Genomic DNA, 24,133 nt, shown 5'->3' with positions numbered 1-24,133 from the left:
ATTACAAGAGACACACCTCACTAAGACTCGACAATATACACTTGCACAGAAATGGGGTGCTCCACATACTCAGCATATGCTAGAGGGGATCTTATTTGGGTAGCCCCGACAGCCCCACGGACTATCCTTCATACTAAGACGGATGACGACGGCAGAATGGTACTAATATATGGTACCGTGGAGAATAGGGAGGTATGTATGTTATGTCAGTTGGCATTTATATAGGGCCTTATGTATCATTGGTATGATATGATATGATATGGCATTTGTAACGCGCCTATACACAAGTGTTTCAAGGCGCGAGTATGATCTCAAAGCGCTGGTAGGTTGAACGCCCTTGGGAACCGTAGTTCAAGTCAGTAGAGAGAGAGAGTGTCGTAAAGTGCAGTCTGGAGGGTGGACACCCAGACTGAGTTCTGGCTGCGTTAGGCCTGAGGAGACGCCTAAGCTAGCTGGAGTGTGCTCAACTAGCTGTGTTTTATTAGAATGATTGGTAGTTTAAGGGGTCATGGTAGTATGAGAACAGCTATACCGAATGTGTCATAGTATCGCTGTGTTCTAGTTGAATGATGGTGTATAGGAGAGAGTAAGCGTAGTAGTGTGATACGGTGGTAATCAGTAAAGTGCATGCGACCAGGGATACCCAAAGATATCCTGAATACCTTCAAGATTCTACTTTAACACAGTAACGCTTTTAAGCATACTTTTAAGTTTAATTTTAACACAGTGAGGCTAATTAGGGCACACTCAATGATGTTGGGAGTACCTTCTCGATTCAATTTTAACACAGTAACGCTATTAGGTATACTTTCTTAATTCAACACTAGCACAATAACACTATTAGGGCATGCTCAATGATGTTAGGGATGTCATCTAGATTCAACTTTAACAGTGACGCTATTAGGCATACTTTCTAAGTTCAATTCTAACACAGTGACGCTGTTAGGGATACTTTCCAAGTTAAATTCTAACACAGTGACGTTAATAGGCATACTTTCTAAGTTCAATTCTAACACAGTGAAGCTGTTAGGGATACTTTCTAAGTTAAATTCTAACACAGTGACGTTAATAGGCATACTTTCTTAGTTCAATTCTAACACAGTGACGCTGTTAGGGATACTTGCTAAGTTAAATTCTAACACAGTGCCGTTAATAGGCATACTTTCTAATTTCAACTTTAATACAGTGCCGCTGTTCGGGGACACTCAATGATGTTGGGAGTACCTTCTTGATTCAACCTTAGCAGAGTAGCGCTATTAGGCATACATTCGGAATTCAACACTAGCACGGTGACGCCATTAGGGCAAGCTCAATGATGTTGGGGATGTCGGATCATGCCCCATTAAGTTTGAAGTGGGTTATAGCTGCACCCAGACCCGCAATACCAACTTGGAGACTCAGAAGCGAGTCCCTATTAGACACAGCATTTAAGGAACATATACACAAGCACACAAAATAATTTTTTACGCTCAATGAAGGGAATGTGTAATCAGTAGGCACGCTGTGGGAAACATTCAAAGTTGTGAGCAGGGGAGAGATGATTGCCAAATCAGGAGGTGTACACAAAGCCATCACTTCAGAATTAAACACAATTGCAGGGGAGTTAGCTGAGGTTCAGAAAAGAAATATCGCAGGAGAGGATAATTTACAGAAACAAATAGAGTTAAGACAAAATTGTCTATTGCAATGGAATAGACTAGGCAAATTTAATTATACAAAACACTTAGTGAAAATGCATGCAGAAGGGGATAAAACAAGCAAACCTTTTGCATGGATATACAAATGTGACCACAGGAAAACATCAATACACGCAGTACAGAATAAAGTGGGCAGCCCGTGCAACACGCAGGCAGAAGTGAACAGAGCAGTCTATGAATATTATACATTATACCTTATACATTTACCACGTTTAGACCTAGAGGAAGTGCAAATGCTAGAGGAACCTATTACAGTAGATGAGGTGCTAGCCATAATCAGAACATTGCCCTAAGGAAAAACACTGAGCATGGATGGACTGCCGGGCGAATTCTAAGGAATACGCAGATAGCCTTGCACCGGTCATGCTAGGAATGTTCATGGAAGTGTTTGACACAGGAATGCTTCCTAGTAACCTGAGCGGTGATAATACCCTTACCTAAGCCCCATAAAATAATAACAGACTGCGGCTCCTACAGGCCCCTGTCTCTATTGAATCGTGATAGTAAGATTCTTACAGCATTACTGGCGAACAGGCTTAGGAGAGTAATACCAGCGCTGATGCATCCTGACCAAACAGGATAAGTGCCTGGTAGGGACATCTCCTGGAATCTAAGGAGGTTACATCACCTTATTAGCAGTACTAAAGAATGGGACAATCACTTTGCGGTAGCCTCGCTCGATGCGGTGAAGGCATTTGACTCGGTCCATTGGGATAGGCTCTATGCGACAACTGAAAAACTTGGCTTTGGCCCAAAACATATACAATGGGTGGAACTGATCTATACTAAACCAATGGCTTGGGTAAAAACGGGCGGCATCATCTCTGATAAATGGGATTTACAGAAGGGCACCAGACAAGGTTGCCCGCTGTCCTCGATTCTCTTTATCCTGGCAATGGAGCCAAGAGCTGCATTTCTAAGAAGTCAGTACCAGGAAGGAGGAATCAGTACCAGGAAGGAGGAATCAGAATAGACGGTTTGTGGCATGTATGCTGATGACATGCTATTATATTTACAAAACCCTGAGGTGAGTCTGCAACACATATTAGATGTGCTGGATAACTTTAGCGTGCTATCAGGGATCATGATCAACAAAGAAAAATCCTGTTTATTCCCGCTAGCCATGCTTGCTGATGGGGGCGATAAGGAACTACCTGCCCTAGCTCCTCCGTGGGAGAAAGACACCTTTCGCTACCTGGGGCTGGATATTTATCATACTCAAAAGCAGGAGCACACACACAACACACTGAAGGCATTGGAGGGTATAGCGAATTCAATGACATTTTGGGGTAAGTTACCATTGTCTGTAATGGAGAGAGCAGCCCTATTAAAAATGGTGGCTCTGCCTAGATTGCTACATTGCTTTGGGAATATCCCCTATAACACCCCCAAACAAGTCTTTGTGAGTCTAGACAAAGAGTGTAGGGGTTTCCTGTGGCAGAGTGGTAGGCACAGAGTAGCGTTGAGTATACTTCAGAGGCCCTATGAGAAAGGAGGGCTGGGAATACCGAATTTTGAACTGTATTACCTCACATGCCAGCTTCAGTACGTTATAGGCTGGCTAGCGGATGATCCTACAATAGATACAGCTCTGCTACAGCCAACAATAAAACACCTAGGGCCTCATTACACGGAAGGCGGTAACCATGGCGCTATTAGCGCCATGGTTGCCGCCGGTAATTTACTGATCCCGCCATGGTGAATGGCGGAATTACCGCCCCATTCCAAGGTTGGTGGGGCGGTAATTCCCCATTCACCATTGGCCCTTCCCCATTCCCATTTGAGCACCCATAGGGCTCAATGGGGAAGGCAGCAATTACGGTACCGCAAATTGCAGTATCGTAATTGCCTCCAAGGTCCCTTTGCGGGTCCCGTCCTTAACGGCTGGTAAAACCAGTCGTTAAGGTAGGGACCAGCAAAGGGACCTCGTAATAGGGCGGTAAGGCATTACCGGTGCCCTTACCGGTGCCGGTAAGCCCTTACCGCCATCCGTGTAATGAGGCCCCTGTACTTAAAAGACCTATTATGGGTACCCCCACCAAAACCAAAGGAATACCCACCTTTGGTGATACTGGGCATGCAAATGGCGTAGAACCTGTAAGAAACTAAAGATTAAAGACCCGGTATCGCCACATAGACGCGTGGCTGCGATAATGACAGATGGCAGAGGCCTTAGGGCTAGTGTGCGAATCCAGTGGGAGGCATGTGTGATTGCTACAATTGGGGATCTAGGCTTGAATGGTTCCCTACTACGTTTTCGAGAGTTACAGGAGATATCAGGAATACATGTCGGACAATACCTTCTGCACCCCACTATTGTGGATACTGTAAAGAAAAGGTGGCCCTCAGTTGGTGGGGACATTGGGTATGATGCGATTGAAACGATAATAAATATATCAGAGGGTGGTCATGTTATATCAAGGTAATACGACGTGCTACTAGAAAATCGCTCAGGGGTGGAACCGCGAATTAGATTGAGATGGGAATCAGAGTTGGGAAAGGCCTTTAAGCACAAGGAATGGCTGAGGGTAAAAGACCGTACAATATCTCAGGTACCCTTTTATTTTGAAAATGGCTGAAGGTACTACATAATCATAAGCGTGTTTCCAGAAATGTGAGACTGCAACTGTATGTAACACATAGAGCTTACCTAACACCTAGAATAATAGCGGGATTAAAAGGCACAGATAGACAAATTTGCCCCAAATGTAATGCTGTAAATGCCGGAATGCTACATATGTTTTGGGAGTGCTCAACTATAAGGACGTTCTGGGAGGACATTGCCCAAAAGATGTCTATAGGTGAAATAGAATAGAATGTCATATCCCCGGCTGCCTGCATACTGGAACTCTTCCCAAGGAGCAAGAATAGGAGGGCTCTGGGGAAACTGAAGGAATTGGCATACGTGTTGGCCAAGCACTGCATAGCCATGGACTGGAAATCAAGAGCAGGCCCGCTTGTTGAGGTGTGGTGGAGGGATTTGCAAAAATGGACAGTAGCAGACACAGTGGTATGGAAACAGGCAATTAGTTGGCACCAACAAGACCCCGGAGAGGGTATGCTGCGGTGGACAATTTAAGCCAGGAAAAGTGGGAGAACGGCACCAGGAGACACATAAAAGGGTTGAGTACATGGACAAAAGTGACAGGTGGAAGAGGCAAGATACTATATTAAGGCAAGTTGGGTATGGGGGAGGGAAGTTATAAGGGAAGACACGTTAGAGCGATACAGTTGTCAAACACAGCTTGACATAAGAGGGAATCACGAAGAATCTTTTTTTTTTAAACATCTATTTATTAGCATGTCAACAAATACAAATCACATCAATATAATAGAAGGGTTTTTTAGATTTTAGCAGAAGCATAAACACATCGTTCAACTACATTCCAATAAGTACACAATGCAAAGCAAACATTACAATCCACACTAAATCACTTTCAGTGTATGTAAACAAGAAGAGTCTCAAAAAAATATAACCACCCCTCCCATCAGAAGACATACATAGACACAAGACTCCACGTAGACCAACACCAAACCAATACACTAAGAAAGAGAGCAAGAAGAAAGATAAGAAAAATTAGAAAGAAAAGAGGGAAGAGATGAGAGAGAGAGAGAAGAAGAGGAAAAGATAAAAAAAGAAGAAAAGAAAAAAATTTAAAAAAAGAGAGAAAAAAATTTAAATAACAATTTCCACTCCTCAATATCATCCATACCTTAACTATTAAGCCATATAAGGCATTGAATGGCCCCCACATTGAAATGTATTCCTCCTCCTTCTCTCTCGCTTCGAATGATATTTTGTCATAAGCAGACAGGGTCTGCAACTCCATTAACCAGTCCTCCACTGATGGCTTCTTCCTGGTTTTCCAAACCCGAAGAATCAGTCGCATTGCAACTAACAAAGCTTTATCAATCCAACTGTTATATTTCATAGAATCAGAACATCTACCCCTATGTAGAAGAAGGATTATATTAACTGCCGATCTCTGCAAAATTACTTTTAGCGTCAATTCAACTCTATCAATCACTTCATTCGAAAAAAAGCTACAAACTCTCGGACAACTCCAAAAAAGGTGTACCAATGTAACCCTGTCTGTCCCACACCCCCAGCATAAATCATCTGTCTGTAAGTTCAATTTATAAATCTTAACCGGCGTCCAGTATACTCTTCCTATTATCTTCTGTCTGATCATACGTAGATTTAAGTCAGCTCCTAGACCGTCACCTACTCTTAATATATCTCTCCAATCTCTATCCATAAAGTCCATATTCATATCCACTGACCATATCTCTCTCAATTTTTCCCAAGCTTCCACATGCCCAATTTCCAATTGCATAAAGTTCATATATGTACGAGCAGTATACTTTTGTCCCAAAAGTAACTGACACAATTCCGGTTTAGTCCCCAATCACGAAGAATCTTAAAGGAATATTTCTGTGGTCATCGGGGGGTTACTAACTATCTGTATGCTGTTGTTAATGAAAATAAATACATTTTTAAAAAATTTTGACTTTAAGAAAAAGGTACACCAAAATGACATGAGCATATTTTCTCAACTCAGGGAATGCAACTTGATCCTTTGACAACAACCCAATTGCTGAAATCATTTCTGTGGTTATGAATCTGCTGCGCACGATATCGGACTTTGCCCTACTACCATAAACCTGAGCTCAGACACCTGATGAAGAAAGGGCAGCAGATCATTTGGACTTAAAACTCCAGGTAACTCATAGCTCCATCATGATCTGCATGCTAACGAAGACCACATGTCCTGTTTTGACACCCGTTTACTTGTTGAACTTAATGTGGGTAGCCAAGTCGATCTAGGGACAGCGTGAAACGGTTCATGTCAACCCAAGAAAAAGATCATAACTTATACCAATCTGGCAGTCACCGAGCAAGCCTAATCTCAAGCAGCGAAAGAAAGCCAGGCAGTCATCTGGACATGTGAACATTTTATGTATTCCTATATGGAAACGGGTATACAGTCAGCACAGGCCAAAAGACCTGTGTGACCATACATGCTAACCACAAAGCCAAAATGTCTCCAAGGATCATGCCACCACCAACTGCTGTCTGCCCATCTGAAATGATAGATTCTGGATGAGGATGTAAACCGTGGCATTCATCATGCCAGACCCAGATCTGTAATGTGTAGATGACGTGAAAGCAACTAGAAAAGATGAAATCCTTAAAGAAGTTACACGAGTCATTGCAACAAAGAGATGGAGACAAATGATATTTCACTTAAACAGATCAACAGGAAGGAACTGAAGGCGTTCAAACAAATCCAAGAACTTTGTTGACTGAAGGAATGATTGAGATGCCTCTTACATTGCAATTCCCGATTCCATAAAATAATGCCTTGTCACTGGCACAAAACAGCTGAGAGAAAAAGCATGGATTCCCACATTGAACTGGTTAGCGGCGGAACCTGGGGTCATACCACAATGTATGCCAGGCCACCGGCAAACACGCTCAAAATGTCTGACACATGGAAAATAATGTTTTGTCTGTCCAATGCACATAGCACTCACAAACTAGGCGCATCTTTCCATATCTCTCCTTTCCCAACAGACTCTCCGCAGTCCAATCAATAGTTATATCAAGACTGGACTACGCAAACCCCCTCTACCTCGGAGTCCACGCGTACCAACTGAATAAACTTCAAAGAGCACAAAACGCTGCAGCCAAACTGCTACTAGCGCTCGGCCCGAGAGACTACATCTCCCCAGCCCTTAAAACTCTGCACTGGCTTCCAGTGGCCCGAAGGGTGACTTTCAAAACCTTATGCATGTTTCATCGAGCATTGCATAAAACTGAACCTCAATATCTTTAATAATAATAATAATAATAATTAGGCTTTTATATAGCGCTACAAACCCTCAGGTATCCGAGCGCTGCTTATTATTACCCACGGTATGTGGTGCTCATTTATCGACCTCGGAAGGATGAAAGGCTGAGTTTGGCCCCGCCGGGATTCGAACCTGCGTTAACAGGCTCTGCACGGGTGTCAAAGCGAGCGCTCTACTCGCTGTGCCACTTGTGTCACTTGTGTCGCTGTGTCACTTAAGACAAGCTAAAACCCTATCACCCTCCACGCACTCTAAGATCAAGCTCAGCCGGCCTCCTAGTCATACCTAAGACAAACTCAGTCAGGTTAGGCGGATCATCATTCTCAGCCTTGGCCCCCACGCTGTGGAACGCACTCCCACCCCACATCCCCCTAACTGAAGATCTAATGTTTTTCCGCAAACTACTGAAAACCTGGCTCTTCCCCTAAAACCAACCCGTACGCAAACTAACTCAAACAAAATATCACCATCTCATTGACACCAATCCAACAAACTACTAGATGCGAGAAATTAACATCCAATAACCACTAATATAGAATAAAAGGACAAACAGAATAGAACAAGTAAAGTAGATCAAAGCAGTGAAGTGGATAATAAGAATAAATCGTACGAAAACAGTAACATGATTTAAATTAATAAAATTGATGAAATGCATGATGAATGAACGAAGTGAATGGAGTGGATGAAATCGTTAGAATGGATGAAGCATGTGGAACGGATGAATGCGCTGAGCGGATGAATGCGTTGAACAGATGAGTGTGTAGATGGGATGAGTGTGTAGATCGGATGAGTGTATAGAACGGATGAGTATGTTGAGCGGATGAGTGTGTAGAGCGGACGAGTGTGTAGAGCGGATGAGTGTGTAAGTACAGAGAAGTGTGTAGAAGGCAGGAGTGCGTAATGCAAATGAAAGTGCAGAACGGATGAGTGTAGAGCGGATGAGTGTAGAGCAGATGAGTATGTAGAGCGGATGAGGGCTGAAATGCGGAAGAGTGTGTAGAACGCTGGAGTCGATTAATGTGGAGACCGTATGAGTGTATAGAGCGGAGGAGTGTAAAGAGCGGATGAGTGTATAGAGCGGATGAGTGTATAGAGCGGATGAGTGCGTATGAGCGAACGATTTAGTAGAGCTGATGAGTGCATATAGCAGCTGAATGCGTGGAAAGAACGAGTGCATAGAGCGGATGAGTGCGTGGAGCGGATGAGTGCGGCGAGCGGAAGAGTGCGCCGAGTGGAAGAGTGCGGCGAGCGGAAGAGTGCGCCGAGTGGAAGAGTGCGCCGAGTGGAAGAGTGCGCCGAGTGGAAGAGTGCGCCGAGTGGAAGAGTGCACCGAACAGATGATTTCGTAGAGCCAAAGACTGTATGGAGCAGACGAGTGCGTATGAGCGAATGAGTGCTTATGAGCGAGTGAGTGCGTAGAGCGGGTGAGTGCATAGAGCGGGTGAGTGCATAGAGCGGGTGAGTGCATAGAGCGGGTGAGTTGCGTAGAGCAGATGATTGCGTAGTGCGGATGAGTAGGTAGAACCGCTCAATGCGTAGAGAGGACGGAACGGGTGAAGCATGTATATGGAATGGGTGACATATATGGATAGAACGAGTGATGTACGTGAATAGAACGGATGACGTATGCGGATCGAACAGGTGACGTATGTGGATGAAACGGGTTGCGTATGTAGATTATGACGTATGTGGATGGAACGGGTGACATATGTGGATGGAACGGGTGACTTATGTGGATGGAACAGGCGACGTATGTGGATGGAACGGGCGACGTATGTGGATGGAACGGGCGACGTATGTGGATGAAACGGGTGAAATATGTGGATGAAGTGCATATAACAACCTAGAATACACGGAACTGATTGGAGTAAGTAGAACAGATTTGAATGCATGAAACGGATTGGAGTGCTTGGAACGGATTGGAGTGCTTGGAACGGACTGGAGTGCGTGGGGCGGACTGGAGTGCGTGGGGCGGACTGGGGTGCGTGGGGCAGACTGGAGTGCGTGGGGCGGACTGGAGTGCATGGAGCAGACTGGAGTGCATAGAATTGCGTGACTTACATGGAATGGTTTGGAGTGCATGGAACGTTTGAAAGAGCATGTAACCCATCATATCACATCACCACGCTTACTCTTTTCTTTACACCACCATTCAACTAGAACACAGAGATACTATGACACCATTCGCTATAACTGTTCTCATACCAACATCTGCCGCATACTCCCCATCACTCTAAGTAAACACTGCTGGTTACACACCCCAGCCAGGCGTTACCCTCAGGCCTAACGCAGCCACATTCGGTCTGGATAAATCCTGCCAGAACGAACACATACTCCTGATCTCTCAACCACCACACCTCCCGCTAAGAAGCAGCCATTACACGAATGCCACCACCAGCTGCACACATATCTGGTGCTTACACGCACCTTCGACTCTCTCTACTCTCTCTACTGACTTGAACTTCAATTCCCAAGGGCGTTCAACCTACCAGCGCCTTCTAACCATACCAATGCTACATAAGGCGCTATATAAATTCAACATAATATAACATAACATAAAATACAAAGTTTCTTTGAAGGATTCATTTTATCCTCTCTTTAATGCACCAAATGTTTACGCAATTGATTTGATCCAATCTAAGTATTCAATACAATGTGAAGATGATCTTGGACTTGTCGACACGTGTTTCGACCTTACAACAAATAGGTCTGCAGATTGCTGCAGTTATATACCAGGTCACTTGTGTCAGGCTAACAGAAGCATTACATAGGATTTTTCGGAAGCAGGAAAGTTGCAACAGTATTACTACTTCATATTCTTCAATGCTAACCTCCATTTACGAGGATTTGTGCATAAGGTACCATTCGGTAAAGAAAGAGTGACAACACTAATTTGAAAGGAGAGTCCAGTTCCATTGGACGTGCATATTATGTTTGAGCCAAGCCCTAATGAAGACCTATTTGTTGTAAGGTTGAAACACGTGTCGGCAAGGCAAAGACTATCATCACCTAGCATTAAATACTTAGATTGGACGAAATCAATTGCGTAAAAATGTGGTGCATTAAAGAGAGGACAGAATGAATCCTTCAAAGAAACTTTGCATTTTTGTTTTTGAGTGCTATGTGCATTGGACAGACAAAACATTATTCTTTTCCATGTATCAGGCTCGTCTTGGGACTTATTAGGTCGATGCAGCATTAACACACCAATGTATATACAGAGTATTCGTATATTGTCTAATAATTCACTTAATTGTTGAGTGGTTTGCGCCGAGGAGTATTGGTCCCTTGACACAATTACACTTCAAATGTCTACACTCCTGAGGAATGTCTGTGAGGAAATTGCCATTGCAAGCAGTCAAGCAAGCCATACAAGTACTTTGCTCTTATTAGGGTATTTATGAAGCGCTGACCGAGCTTTCAGAAGCAATGGGGCGCTTCACAATCATAGGGTGAAGAAGGTTAGCGAGCAGAGAAACAAGGAGTGGGATCTAACAACAGGGGGAGTGCAGCTGTCAGCAATGGAGAGGTACAGAAACTCGCCAAAATTACATGAAATAAATGTCCAGCAGAAATGAGATCAGGTTGTGTCATGAGCACACATCTGCCGCTCACACCACTTGTGGTTATCTAGGTAAAAGGCACCAACATGCAGATCATGTGCAACGTGTGATGCTCTTGGTATGCCACATGGCTACTAAGAACCTGCGGAGGAATCAGGTGGCAGATGAGTCTGACATCATGGTCTGCATTTGACCCTGGTGACAATGGCACCCTCCTCAACAGGAGCCAGCAAGGTTCTCCATGGAGGACCAGACAGGTCATATAAGTCGGTCTCGTAACCTGATCTGGAGAATACATTGTTTATGTTATCCAAAGGCTCATGGTAGTTGGGGATGGGAGGAGTAAGTCTGGGCCAAATGTCACTAGGGGGGAAAATAAAAGCAATTAAGCATTATTAGAGCTGTAGTTCTTCCTTATTTAATGACACTCTACCAGTAAGCTCTACTTGCCATCAGGATTTCCGTGGATGTGCTTCTCTACTACACAATGTCTTTGTGTTTTATGTAGTTACAACTTACACCCCCAATAGCATGGCACAGCACGCGGGTGTCAGGTGGCGTGAGTGTGGCGCATGCGCAGAACCCAATGCTGGAGGTTCAGCTCCCTGTACCAATTAAAAGGCGTCGGCGGGTCGCGGGCATCTCTGTGGCGCCCATACAAAACACGCATGCGCAGCTCATACAGCGCCTTCCTGGGTCGTAATATGATTGGTTGTGCCGCTCTCACCTGCCCGCCGGTCTCCACTCTCCCCCGCGGGTCTGTTCATGCCGCTGTCTTCAAGTTTCAGCTGCCATCTCCTTTCCTTCTGCTGCCACACCTGTCCAAAAATGGAAGTCCCGCCCCTCTGGCAACAGACAACGAATCACAGCGAAGACTCTTGGGCCAATCTCCTCCTTTCGCTACAATGATTGGTTGTGGCATGAGAAGCACGCACGCGATTGGTGGGTAGAACAGCCTCTCGAGTCGTAAATCAACATGTGCTACGAAGGGGCCTCTGGGAAAAGTAGTTCATGAAATGAAGAAGTGCTTAATGAGCCACGCTCTGCAATGCATAGACGATGATGCACGTGTACAATTCTCACTGTGGGGTGTGCCTCACAAACTGAGGGCTAAAAAAAAGACCTAAAGCAGATACAAAAAATGTTAAGTTCACATAATGCGCCAGCAGGGTGCGTAGTCTTGCTGTTTTCATTTGAATCTTTCACTAACTGTAACCAGGCGAAATCTGCTGTGGCATTCGTTGCTTTGCATGACTGTTGCAGGAATACGAGAGATCGGAATAACGTTACCACGCCGTCCTTTTTCCTCATTCCACTATTGGTTTAATATTGTCCCACCAATTAAATGTTTCCCCCCCCCCCGGCCCCACCCCTCACTGCCTAGTATATCATGTGGGAATCTTGATTCCTCCTCATCATCTTCCTCGTCACAGTACCAAGTGCTCTGCGGGACCGCCCTCGAAATGTGTATTACCCTTTTAAGATTGGTCATGACTGTGTAAGAATGTTGGTTTGTTGCATAGTTACATCTTCGTATAACATTCCAGAATGTTGATGGAAGGTTATACGAAGATGTGGCTCAGCTGAGAAGTCCGTTTCGGGGGCTCCTCCGAATAAACGTATGAAAGATTAGAAAAATATACATGCGTCACCTTGTAATTGTTTAAAGGAAAATCACTACAATTGGCGACGAGGAAACTGGTCAGTGGAGGGAGCCCCCGGACAGGATGAAAAGACGCAGTGAACGAACGCAGTGAAGGTTATATGGAGTAAAGGCCGGTTTTGTGCGAGCTGCCGTGTCACATTAATGATGAAAAACGGGTGAGCGGCAACAAGAAGCAGTGCCAGTACGACAGGGAAATTAAGTAAGCAACTTACCAGGGTTATCGAGGACAGTGCGAGAAGCATTATCAACCGTCGTTGGAGGCTAGAGTAAAGGACCCTAGGACGTGAGTTGCGTGCCTCCATTTAAAAAAAAAAAACTGGTTTTGTTACGATCGTGCTTACGGCGATTGACTGATGTTACAGACAACGCATTGAAGGAGATAAACAGTAGGAGATTAAGCCTATGTTTATAGATGCACGGAAGTACTGATTTGAAGCTGTTGTTGTTAGGCAGGAAGTAATAAAAAAAAAAAATGTTGCAAACAGCAGATGATATTAAACAAAGAAATATACTAACTATTTAGAAGATACTACATATGAGTAGGGCGTTACATATCAATCATCATCAAGCTTTAGCCATGCAGAACACGGCTGCTCCTATAAAATTTCTGTCGGCTCCTGGTAATCCAACATGCCCTTGGGAGCAGTGGCAGGACAACTTTCAGGTGTATTTGAGAGCGATTGGTGGGGCAAAATTCAATGATGATCAGAAGGAAGCAACTTTGCTACACTGTATTGGCACAGAAGCTTTAAGGATATTTAGATCATTACCTGATCTTGAGCAAGATGAAGAAACATGGGGTGAAGCGTCCAGTGGGTCAAGAAAGTATGATATTGCAGTGGCTAAATTGAACAAACATTTTGGTAATAAGACCAACATTGTGTTGGAAAGATACCGATTTTTCACAAGAAAACAGGGCAAAGAGGAAAGTATTGATGCATATGTAGCTGCATTGAGAGGACTAATGGCCACATGTGCTTTCACTGGAGTCACGGATGAATACTTGAGAGATCAGATAGTGTTACATGTGGCTGACCCGCGCATTCAGCAACGACTGTGGCAGGCGAAAAATCCCACATTAGAAAAAACTGTGGAGATAGCCAGGTCAATGGAAATGGGTGAAAAATGTATGAGAGAGGTTCAAAGCAAACCAGAGTTCACTGGAATTAAGTCAGTCCAAGGTATAGATGATGAACAGCAAAACAACCAGGAAGAAAAACTGATTGCCATGGTCAAGAGAATGGTCAGGACAGAGACATCTGGTGGTTACAGACAAGATGGAGGAGGTGCATTCAAGCACAGTAATAGGTGTACATGTTGTGGATGGAGCAAACATGAAAACACGGAAAAGGAGTGTCCAGCATTCTCAGCAGAGTGTTTTAGGTGTGGACATACAGGGCATTTTGGAAAGATGTGTCGCACCAACAGAGGAAGAAGCAGATTTAATGGCAGATTTGGTAGGACTACTGGTCGATTTTATAGAAGCAGGAATGCAACTACCATGGGTGTGAGAGCTGTCGAGGAGAATGCTGATTCCAGTAATTTGGTAGCAATAACAGATCGGGCAGAGGATGAAATCCAGATACTTACTGTCACACCAAGAGATGATAGAGTAGGATCTTGGGTTCCTATGGATATTGATGGTGTAACGTTACAAGTGATGGTAGATACAGGTTCACCTTATACTATGGTGGATGTACAGACGTATGTAAATGTTTTGAAGAAGAAGATGGAAGATTTACAGATGACGAACACCAGAGCAACAGGTTATGGAAAGACACCTATTAATATTATAGGTTATGTTTGGGTGAAATTGAGATTTGAAGGACGTAAGACATACTGCAGATTGTATGTGGCGGAGGATGGTTTTTCAATAGTAGGATGGTGGGAGCAAGCTGCATTGAATATCAAAATTCATCCAGGAGAAAGTGTACCCATTCTGTGCATTTCTGAAAAGGTGTGTGACAATGCAGAGAGTTTGGCAAAATCTTTTCCAAATGTCTTCAATGACAAGATTGGTTTACTTAAAGGATTTGAGCATCGCATTATTCTCAAACGAGGTGTGACACCAGTTGTACATAAAGTGAGAAGTATACCCATTGGCACTAGAGATGCATTAAAGGCTGAGTTAGAGAAACTATGCAAACAAGATGTCATTGAACCAATTGAAAGTTCAGAATGGTTATCGCCTATTGTTTTGGTTAAAAAAACAGATGGATCCATCAGGATGTGTGTTGATTTAAGAGATTTAAATGCCAACATATGGATTGATCGACATCCCTTACCAAATATTGGAGAGATGTTATCCACCATGAGTCCAGCAAAATTTTTCACGACTTTAGATTTGTCGTCGGCCTACCATCAGGTGGTACTTGAAGAGGGATCGAGACATTTGACATCTTTTGTGACGCCATTGGGAGCTTTTAGGTACAAAAGAATGCCATTTGGGTTAGCTTCGGCTGCTGCAGTGTTTCAGAGGTTAATGCATCATCTGTTTGAAGGTCTACAAGCAGTGTATTATTTCCAGGACGATATTTTGGTGTCGGGAAATTCTCAAGAGGAGCATGATGCAAAATTGTTAGCTGTGCTGCAAATGTTACAGCAGAAGGGAATGACACTTAAGATTGAAAAGTGTAAAATAAAACAAACTGAAGTGACATATTTGGGTCATCGAATAAGTGATAAAGGCATCATGCCTAAAGAATCTTTGGTGGACACCATTCTCAAAATAGCAGAACCAAATAACAAAGACCAGTTGAGGAGTTTTTTGGGTCTCACAGAATATTATTCCAAATTTATTGATCACTACTCTGATAACACTGAAAGCATGAGGAAGTTAATGTGCAAAGGAATGAAATATATTTGGTCAGAAGAATGAAGTGATAAGATATGGAGAAGATGATTTTGTGGCAGGAAAAGGAAAGTTACAAGAGAAGGAAGTACAGAAAGACCCAATTGAAGAGAAAAATGACAGTTTTCAGTTAGGATCAAAAAGTAGGAAAAGAATATGGAATCACAAACAAGACTATGTATATTATTGAAGACTTCAACATAGTGATAATTTCAAGACTGGCTGATCTAAAAAAAAAACATGGAAGAAATTGTATCCTTTTTATTGGATAATAAGACATGGTGTGATGTTCAATGTTTAAATGTTTAGTGTTGTAGTTTAAGTTTACAGAAAATTTTGTTTGAATACAATATGTATTTTATTGTTAGAAAGGGAGATGTAAGAATGTTGGTTTGTTGCATAGTTACATCTTCGTATAACATTCCAGAATGTTGATGGAAGGTTATACGAAGATGTGGCTCAGCTGAGAAGTCCGTTTCGGGGGCTCCTCCGAATAAACGTATGAAAGATTAGAAAAATATACATGCGTCACCTTGTAATTGTTTAAAGGAAAATCACTACAGACTGCGTCATGAACCAAGCTAGTAAAGGGAGCTCCTGCATGCAGGTGCCTCAGAACGGTGGCAGACTACAACAATGGAACTGCTGACTCTGTCTCTCATTTCGGGCCTGCAGGCCCATATACTCCTACATGCCAACATTCCGACACACCTGAGAGGGAGATTTCGTCAGGGAAATCGGGAGATGTAAATTTCCCATTGGAATAGATGGGGGCTACCGGAGAACGTGAAAAATAGCTATATTTTTCACTGAAAAGTCGGGAGTCTCCCGCCTAAATGGGGAGGTTTGGCATGTGTGCATACCATGTGATCACGGTCCTGCAGGCCCACACCGTGTGATAACGGTCCTGCAGGTCCCAATGATCTGGGGTCCCTGTAGCAGCCTGGTGCCCTGGGTCCGCCAAGGCCACCCCACGTCCCGGATGCTCCTGGCATCCATGGTGCCCCTGGCACCCAGGCCATGTCCCCATGGTCTACCAGGGTCCCGCTTTGCAACAACCGTAAATCCAGGTGATCCCAGCAACCTATCAAGGTGCTGGGCCCCCCGACACATGTGAGGCTGGCCGTGTGACCACCGCCGACCCCACAATAATGGTGACGAAGATGGAGAAGAACCCTGCAATGCGCTCTGACCCCCCGCTGACAGTCTCCCTTTCTAAAATAAATGTTTTTTTTAAAAAGAGAAAAGAAAGTCAGGGCTCGGCTGCCGCCGCAGTGTTCCCAGGAAGCAGTGAGAATGCCCAACACCCTGCAGCTTTCTTCAACCTGGCCGCTGCCCTCAGTCAAGATGGTGCTTGTGTGGCCGGGGAAGGCGAAAAGGCAGCCCATGGGGCATCTGCCACCAACTCGTTTGTCTTCTCCTGCCGAGGGAGAAAATGCCCAGCTCCATGATCGGAGCTCAGAAGCAAAATATAGACCCGGTGGCATCCACCGCCAAGTAATTTGGTTTGTTCCTGCCTGGTGGAGAAAGTGCCTGCTCCATGATTGGAGGATGAGTAAGTAGGTGCGGCCGTCATACAACAGCGCTGTCGTGAATGAGGTGACCCCACCGGGAAAAGAGAAGCGCAACCTCTGGCAGCAGTGATGGTCTTCTGCATTGGTGAAGAGGGCAGCAGACTGCCTGTGCAATAAATGTCTCCCGCCCGGTGAAGTGATTGAGCCCTCGCACCAACCCCTGTCGGGTGGTGTGAAGCTGCGGCTCGCAGCTGAGGCCCCAAAGCTATCCCGGCCTGTGGGCAGTGAATCGGCTGTATGCCTTCCCCAACAGCATTCCCGTGCCACTGAGTGGTGAACAATGAAGAAGTAAGAACCCACTGTGGTGACCTGGGTAAGCCCTGTGATGGCGTGCGGGCCCCCCAGGGTCTGAGCACTAGCGCGCGCGGGCGGGCGCGCAAGAACGTACGCCGGAGACATCTGGTTGTTCCGGTGCTCCGGCGCGAACTGCCCGGGCACCGCCTTTATTATTTCAGTGCGCATGCGCCGGCCTGCAGGGCCGCGCATGCGCACCTCGTGTACTATGTACACAACATCCCTCCTTTTCCCCCAAAACAACAAACACATTGAACAGTGGAGCCAACGTGGCTCAAATCAAACTGTACTTAACAGGGCTTGTTACTCATGCCGCTGAGTCGATGATAAAATCCTGGAATCTTTGCGGCGGACGACGTCCTTCCCTGCGCGGGTACCTGGGTGAACCTCTCTCGGGGTTCTCTGGTCCCCCGGGGTCCTCTGGCGGTTCACCGCCTCCATGCGGCGCCTCCGCTGTTTGTCCTTGGTTAGGATTAGTTTCTTCTTCCGCTGCCACAGGTCCTATGCGCTTGAAAAATGATACGTTTCTGGTTACTGTACCCCGCGCATTCGCAGCTGTGACCATTGACCCTTTGACATGAGTGACTCCCATTGGTTGGGTTTCGTAAGTCATCGAGAGTTTCCCTTCCGGTTTCCTGTTCCGGACTAGGACGGTGTCTCCTACCGCTATCTCTCTTTCTGGCAGCCTCCGCCTTGTTGTTTCGTTCTCGTTTCTCGCTGCGCTTTCTGCTGTCACCCGTGCGCTATCGATCACTCCTTGGTGTCTGTCTCCCGCTTCGGGTATCAGCCCTCTGGGTATTCGCCTGAACAGCACCTCGGCGGGTGCGATTCCGGTGGATCGATGTGGGGTGGACCGGTATTCACGAAGAAAGTCAATTAGATTGTGTCGTAGGTCCTCCCCTCCATTGACAGAAATTCGAAAAATCTTGTTCAGTGTCCGCATGAATCGCTCAACCTCTCCATTGGCCCTTGGCCATAGCGGGGTTACCTTCCGGTGCTTTATACCTCGTTCTTCGCAATACCTGGCAAAACGCTGTCCTTGGAACGGCGCTCCGTTGTCTGAGCAGATCTCAAAGGGGAACCCATGGGTGGCAAAAATGTTGTCCATTGCTAGGATGGTGTGATCACTGGCGGTGGATTCTACGAGCTCCACCTCCGGATACCTCGACCACTGGTCCGTGACCACCAGGAAATATAGGCCCCTTCCAGTCGAGCCGAAGTCTGCGTGCACCGTTCCCCATGGTACGTCACTCCGCTCCATGGCCTGAACGGGTGGGCCCCTTTCCACAGGACTCGTAGCTTGGCAGGGAATGCAGGTCCTCACAAACTCGGTCACCCTGTGCTCCAGATCGGGAAACCAGACCTTCAGCCTGAGGCGTGCCTTCATCTTGGCCATGCCTTGGTGCCCTGTGTGGGCCAAATGGAGGACCCTCATGACCAGTGACCTGGGGATCACGATCTGGTGCCCTCGCAGTAACAGACCGTCCGTGGACACCGAGAGCTCGTGTCGAGCTTTCCACAGCAGTTGCAGGTCCCTTTGCACATCCGGGTTCCTCCTGGCGTTGTTCAAAAGGATGTCTCGCCACTCTCCTGTGGCCACCGCCCTTTTCACCCTCAGGAACGCCTCGTCTGAGTTCGAGTCGTCCGCAATGTCCTGTCTCGATAAGGCCACGGGCAGGGCGGATTCAATGACGAGGTGTACGGCGTCCCCAGTGTCGGTCATCTCCACGGGACTCTGGGTATCCCTCGTGCCTGGGTGACAAGAAAGATAATCGGCTGGGTTATGTGTACCTGGGCGGTATACTAGCTTGACGCCGTATTCCATGAGGGATAGCATCCATCTCTCGATGCGGGGTGGCGGCTTGGATGATGTTCCTGACAAAATAGGAATCAGGGGTTTATGGTCCGTTATCACGACGACAGGTTTGCCGAGGATGTAAATTCTGAAGTGTTTGCACCCCCACAGGATGGCAAGGGCCTCCCTTTCTATCTGGGAATATCTCCTCTCCGTGTCGGTGAGGGCTTTGCTGGCATATGCTATGGGCCTCATGACTCCTAGTTCGTCTGCCTGCATGAGGACCGCCCCCAGTCCCACCGGGCTGGCATCGACCACAATCTCCGATTCCCGGCTGGGATTGAAATAGGCCATTGTTTCCTGCTCTGACAGGGCTTCTTTGATGGTCCTGAAGGATCGTTGTTCATTCTCAGTCCACTGCCAGGCTACGTCGTTCCTGGTGAGTGCCCTCAGTGGTTCCGACAGAGAGGCCAAGTCCTTGATAAAACGGCCGCAGTAGTTGACCATCCCTAAGAAGCTCCGTACTTCGGCCGGTGATGTGGGTGGAGGTGCATCTCTAATGTCCTTGACTTTTCCAGGATCTGGGGATATGCCCCCAGCATGGAAGGTGAACCCAAAGAATTCCAGTGGTCCTTTAGGAATTCGCACTTTTCTTGGTGCAGGGTTAAACCCACCGCCTGTAGTCTCTCAAAAGTGTTCTCTAGCCGTTTAAGATGTTCTACTTCCGACCTGGCAAAGACCAAGATGTCGTCGGACATGTTTATGACTCCTTTCAGTCCGGACAGGGCTCCTCTGATGGCGTTTTGGAAAACCTCCGCTGCGGACGAGATTCCAAAGTTTAGTCTTTTGTACTGATACAGCCCCTCGTGAGTAGTAAAAGTCGTAATGTACCTCGACTCGGGGTGTAACTCTAACTGGTGATACCCAGACCTGAGGTCCAGTTTAGAGAAGACTTTGGCACCTTGGAGTTCTCCGACGATGTCATCTAGAGTGGGTGTGAGGTGACGCTCCCTTTTGATGGCGGCATTTGGGAGCCTCATGTCCACGCAAATGCGTACTGCCCCCGGTTGCTTCGGCTTTGGGGCCACTACGATAGGCGAAACCCAAGGGGTGGGGCCTTCCACTCTTTCAATGATGTCTCGGTCGACCAGCTGCTGCAATTCCTCCTCCACCTGGGCTCTTAAGTGAAAAGGAATCCGGCGATGTTTTAGGGCCGTCGGCCTCACGGACTTGTCGATATGTAAGCGTATGGGCTCTACTTTCAGTTTTCCAATGCTCTTGAAGAGAGTTTCAAATCTGTGTAGCATGCTTTTCAGATCGGCATGGTATACTCCAAACGAGAAGTGGACAATGTCTAGTGCTTCTGATGCCGCACAGCTCAACAGGGAATGTGGGCTGACGCTGGTGACAAAGAACCTTGCTTTGATAGTGTTCTGTCCATGAGAAACTGGGGCTACAAACACACCTTGGATGGGTAGAGGTGTTTCCCCTCCGAAAGCATATATTCGCGCCATGGACGCAGACAGCTCGGTGGGCCTGGCAGGGCCTCGTAATGTTTGGTGGCCAGCACACAGACCGACGCCCCAGTGTCTATGAGAATGGGGGTGGGGACGTCATTGATGTTAACAGTGCATGTGGGTTGGCGTCTCGTGCCAGGACCTTTCACAATGCTGGAAATGAAGAAAATCTCTTCCTCCTCCTCCTCCTCCTCTTCTGCGATGTCCAGGTCCTGCAGATCCTGATCGATCGATGAGATGCCTCTCACTCTGCGAGCGCCTCCACGTCCAACTCTCTCCGGTCCTCTTCCTGCCGCTACAGGGGCGGCAGCCCGGCACATCCTTGCATAGTGCCCCGGTGTGCCACACCGGCCGCACGTTCTCGACTTAGCTGGGCATTCACCTCCGTGGGGGAGATCATATCCACAGTAGGAGCAAGATGAGGCATTGCCTGGTGTGGGGGGGGTGCACCAGGCCTTCTCAGCACCCATTTCGACCTTCCCGCTGCTGAACGTCCCACAGCAAATGCGTCTTCATCATTCTTCGGTCGCGTGGCAGCGTCCATTCTCGCACCTCTGGCTTCTGCCAGCTCATGTGCCCTTCCCAGGTCCAAAATTTGCTGGAGGGTCAGACCAGGTTCTCTCAGTACTTGCCTTCTAAGTTTGCCAGAGCTGCACCCCTGCAATAGCTGGTTGCGGACCATTTCTTCCTCATCGACCTATCTGCAGGAGGTCGCCAGGTGCCTCAAACGGGCACAGAATTTGTCTAGAGGCTCGTCGTCTAGTTGTCTTTCGGCGCCCATGACAAATCTATCAAAATCCACATTTGCCATGGGGAGAAAATGGTCTTAGGTGACCACGGGGATGACGAGGGAATCGTAGATCTTGTGGACTTCCGCGCCTGCCGAGTAGATCATAGTCGCGATTTTGGTGTCATCATCGTCCACCCCAGATGCCCTGAAGAACATATCTAGCCTCTTGACCCACAGCAGCCACTTCGGGCCCAGTTTGGAAGGGGGGCCAGTTGTATCGAATTCAGGCATGGGGGCCAGGGAGCTGCGAGATCTGCGCGGAATTGGGGCTATGGCACCCTCATCATCAGTCTCTTCGCCCATTTCTGCGTCACGTACTCACAGTTGTCTTTTCCTAGAATGATGGGTGGCTTGTCCTGGGCTTGTAGTAGTGCTGGGGTGTAGAAACCCACTTCTTTCTTCTTTGATGCCACAGCCCTGCGCCTGCAGGACTGTGGGAGTTCCAAAAATTGAGTAGTTTTCCCAAAACACAGCTGGCAGGTGGCGCACGAGCACCCTCTCGGGCCGCAACCACTGCAGCTGCGTGTGAGGAGGGGAGCGAGCGAAAACAAAATGGCCGCCGGCACTCCGCGGGTCTGTAATACGGAACAGCTTTCCGTCTCTCCGAGGCTGTCGGAGCAGGGAAATCATCCGTGCCTCCTCATCGCCAGTGTGGTGACCTGGGTAAGCCCTGTGATGGCGTGCGGGCCCCCCAGGGTCTGAGCACTAGCGCGCGCGGGCGGGCGTGCAAGAACGCACGCCGGAGACGTCTGGTTGTTCCGGTGCTCCGCCGCGAACTGCCCGGGCACCGCCTTTATTATTTCAGTGCGCATGCGCCGGCCTGCAGGGCCGCGCATGCGCACCTCGTGTACTACGTACACAACACCCACTGGGCGCTCAAGCCAAACTGGGTATCGAAAAAGGAAAATGCTCCGTCTTGGAGCAAGGGTCTAAAAACACCCGGGCTCAAAAGGCAGTAATGGGAATAACAGTGCGCCATGCCGGCGCGGAAACAATATGCAGATGGCCCTCTAATTATACCGGGCCACTGGCAGTGACAAGGAAGGCGCTCCCATGTCGGAACTGTGAAAATGAAAGCCCTGATAAAATCCCGGGCCAAGAGGCAGTGAATAGTGACGTGCTCCACAATGGAGCATGCTCAATAAAGTGAAGATGGCTACCAGCAGAATTCGGGCCCGACGGCGGTGAGTGTTAGGAAAATAAAGCAAGAACAAGACGTGGGCAAAAGAAGGGTGTGTGTGCTCTGCCTCAGGTGCAGTGTGAAATAGAAAAGGAAGAACTGAACTGGCACATGCAAGTTGCAAAACACATAAGAGTTGCAACTCAAGTTTGAGTGCTTGTGCGCCCTCTGCTACTGGCAGCGCCCTGCCAACAACTCCGCCCTGGTGGAGCAAAGGAAGTGGTGACACCCTACCACAAGTGTCTCATTGTCTACCCCACCATCCATGGACCAGGCCGATGTGGCCCCCGGGTGTGGGCTTTGCTGGCCCCTGACAGCACCGGAATTAAGCCTTTGGAAGCCCCTAGGTAGTCGAAATGTCAGGGCGCCCCTCACAAATTATCTCTGAATACGTATTTAGTTTTCTGCACCGCTTTATTTTGATCCGTTGTCACGGGGGCCCCTAAAAGGATTGGGGCTCTTAAGCCGGTGCCTACTTGGCCTAATGGATAATCCGGCACGGGCCCCTGAACTGGGCCATCAACTGCCCAATTTGCCTTCCAGGAAAAGACGAAGCTAGGACTGTCTGGAACTGCTGCCTCATCAATAGCAGTGAGTCCTGCCTGGGGGAAAGTGCGAGTGAACATCTCCCACCTGAAAGAGTGAGAGACCAAGAGCAACTACCCTGCCGACAAATAGGCAGCCCATCCACCCTCAAGTCACTCACCTGGCTGTGGCTCTCAAACCAATCAAACCAAGAGGGCTGCAAGACCTCCTGCCTGGGGCTGAGGGGGCAACCAATTTCCTGCCGCCCAGCGTCTCGCTGACACACATCCACGAACAAGACGAAGGTGACTCTTGCCTGGGGGGGGAGACAGAGTCATCTCCTGATGCCATTGGACGACATATGACTCCTGCCTGAGGAAGTGTGGCTCACACACCACGTCACCAGTGTCTTGCTGCCTCACACCCAAACGTGGCAAGGATTTGACTCCTGCTTACTGTGAGGTGCAGCCTCTCCGAAGCCGGCTCATCATCATGCCGGCCCTGACCTTGGCGCGGCCCTGTACTGAAAGAGTGCTGGGGCAGCCGAGAAGGGGGTGAGTAACATGCTGCTGCCACCCCCTGCCCTGTCAACATCCAGAAGCATTCCCCTGTGGGAGCCTGAAAGTGGCGCAGCCTAGACGCCCTGCTACCAGTGCCTCGCCTGCCGTAACATCAAGGGACTAACCCAATATGGCCCCTAGTGCCCCAGTTGCAGCTTTGCCGGCCACTGAACGGTACTATTGACTGTCCTGAACTGATACCAGTGCATGTTTGAACTGGCTGCTTGCAGCCCGCAAATGCTTAAAGAGGATTCAGTAAACATGT

At 47.4% G+C, this 24,133-nt stretch overlaps 1 protein-coding gene across 3 annotated transcripts in view; it reads right to left on the bottom strand.

Annotated features, from left to right (window-relative positions):
- The window catches only part of LOC138498065 (TBC1 domain family member 20-like), a 242,415-nt gene extending 230,436 nt beyond the window's left edge, over positions 1–11,979 (bottom strand). Inside the window, exon 1 of one of the 3 annotated variants that reach the window (XM_069621910.1) lies at positions 11,844–11,979. In XM_069621910.1, coding sequence (XP_069478011.1) covers positions 11,844–11,883 — 40 coding nt within the window. In that variant the 5' untranslated portion in view covers positions 11,884–11,979. The remainder of the gene's footprint in view (positions 1–11,843) is intronic. The other 2 variants (XM_069621912.1, XM_069621911.1) reach the window with 2 other exon arrangements.
- Positions 11,980–24,133: the final 12,154 nt, after the last annotated feature.

The sequence above is a fragment of the Ambystoma mexicanum genome, chromosome 5q (genome assembly GCF_040938575.1).
Source record: "Ambystoma mexicanum isolate Mex_15411 chromosome 5q, UKY_AmexF1_1, whole genome shotgun sequence".
NCBI classification, from domain to species: domain Eukaryota; kingdom Metazoa; phylum Chordata; class Amphibia; order Caudata; family Ambystomatidae; genus Ambystoma; species Ambystoma mexicanum.
Note: the sequence above shows the minus strand (reverse complement) of the source record. Positions and strands in the feature narration are given on the sequence as shown.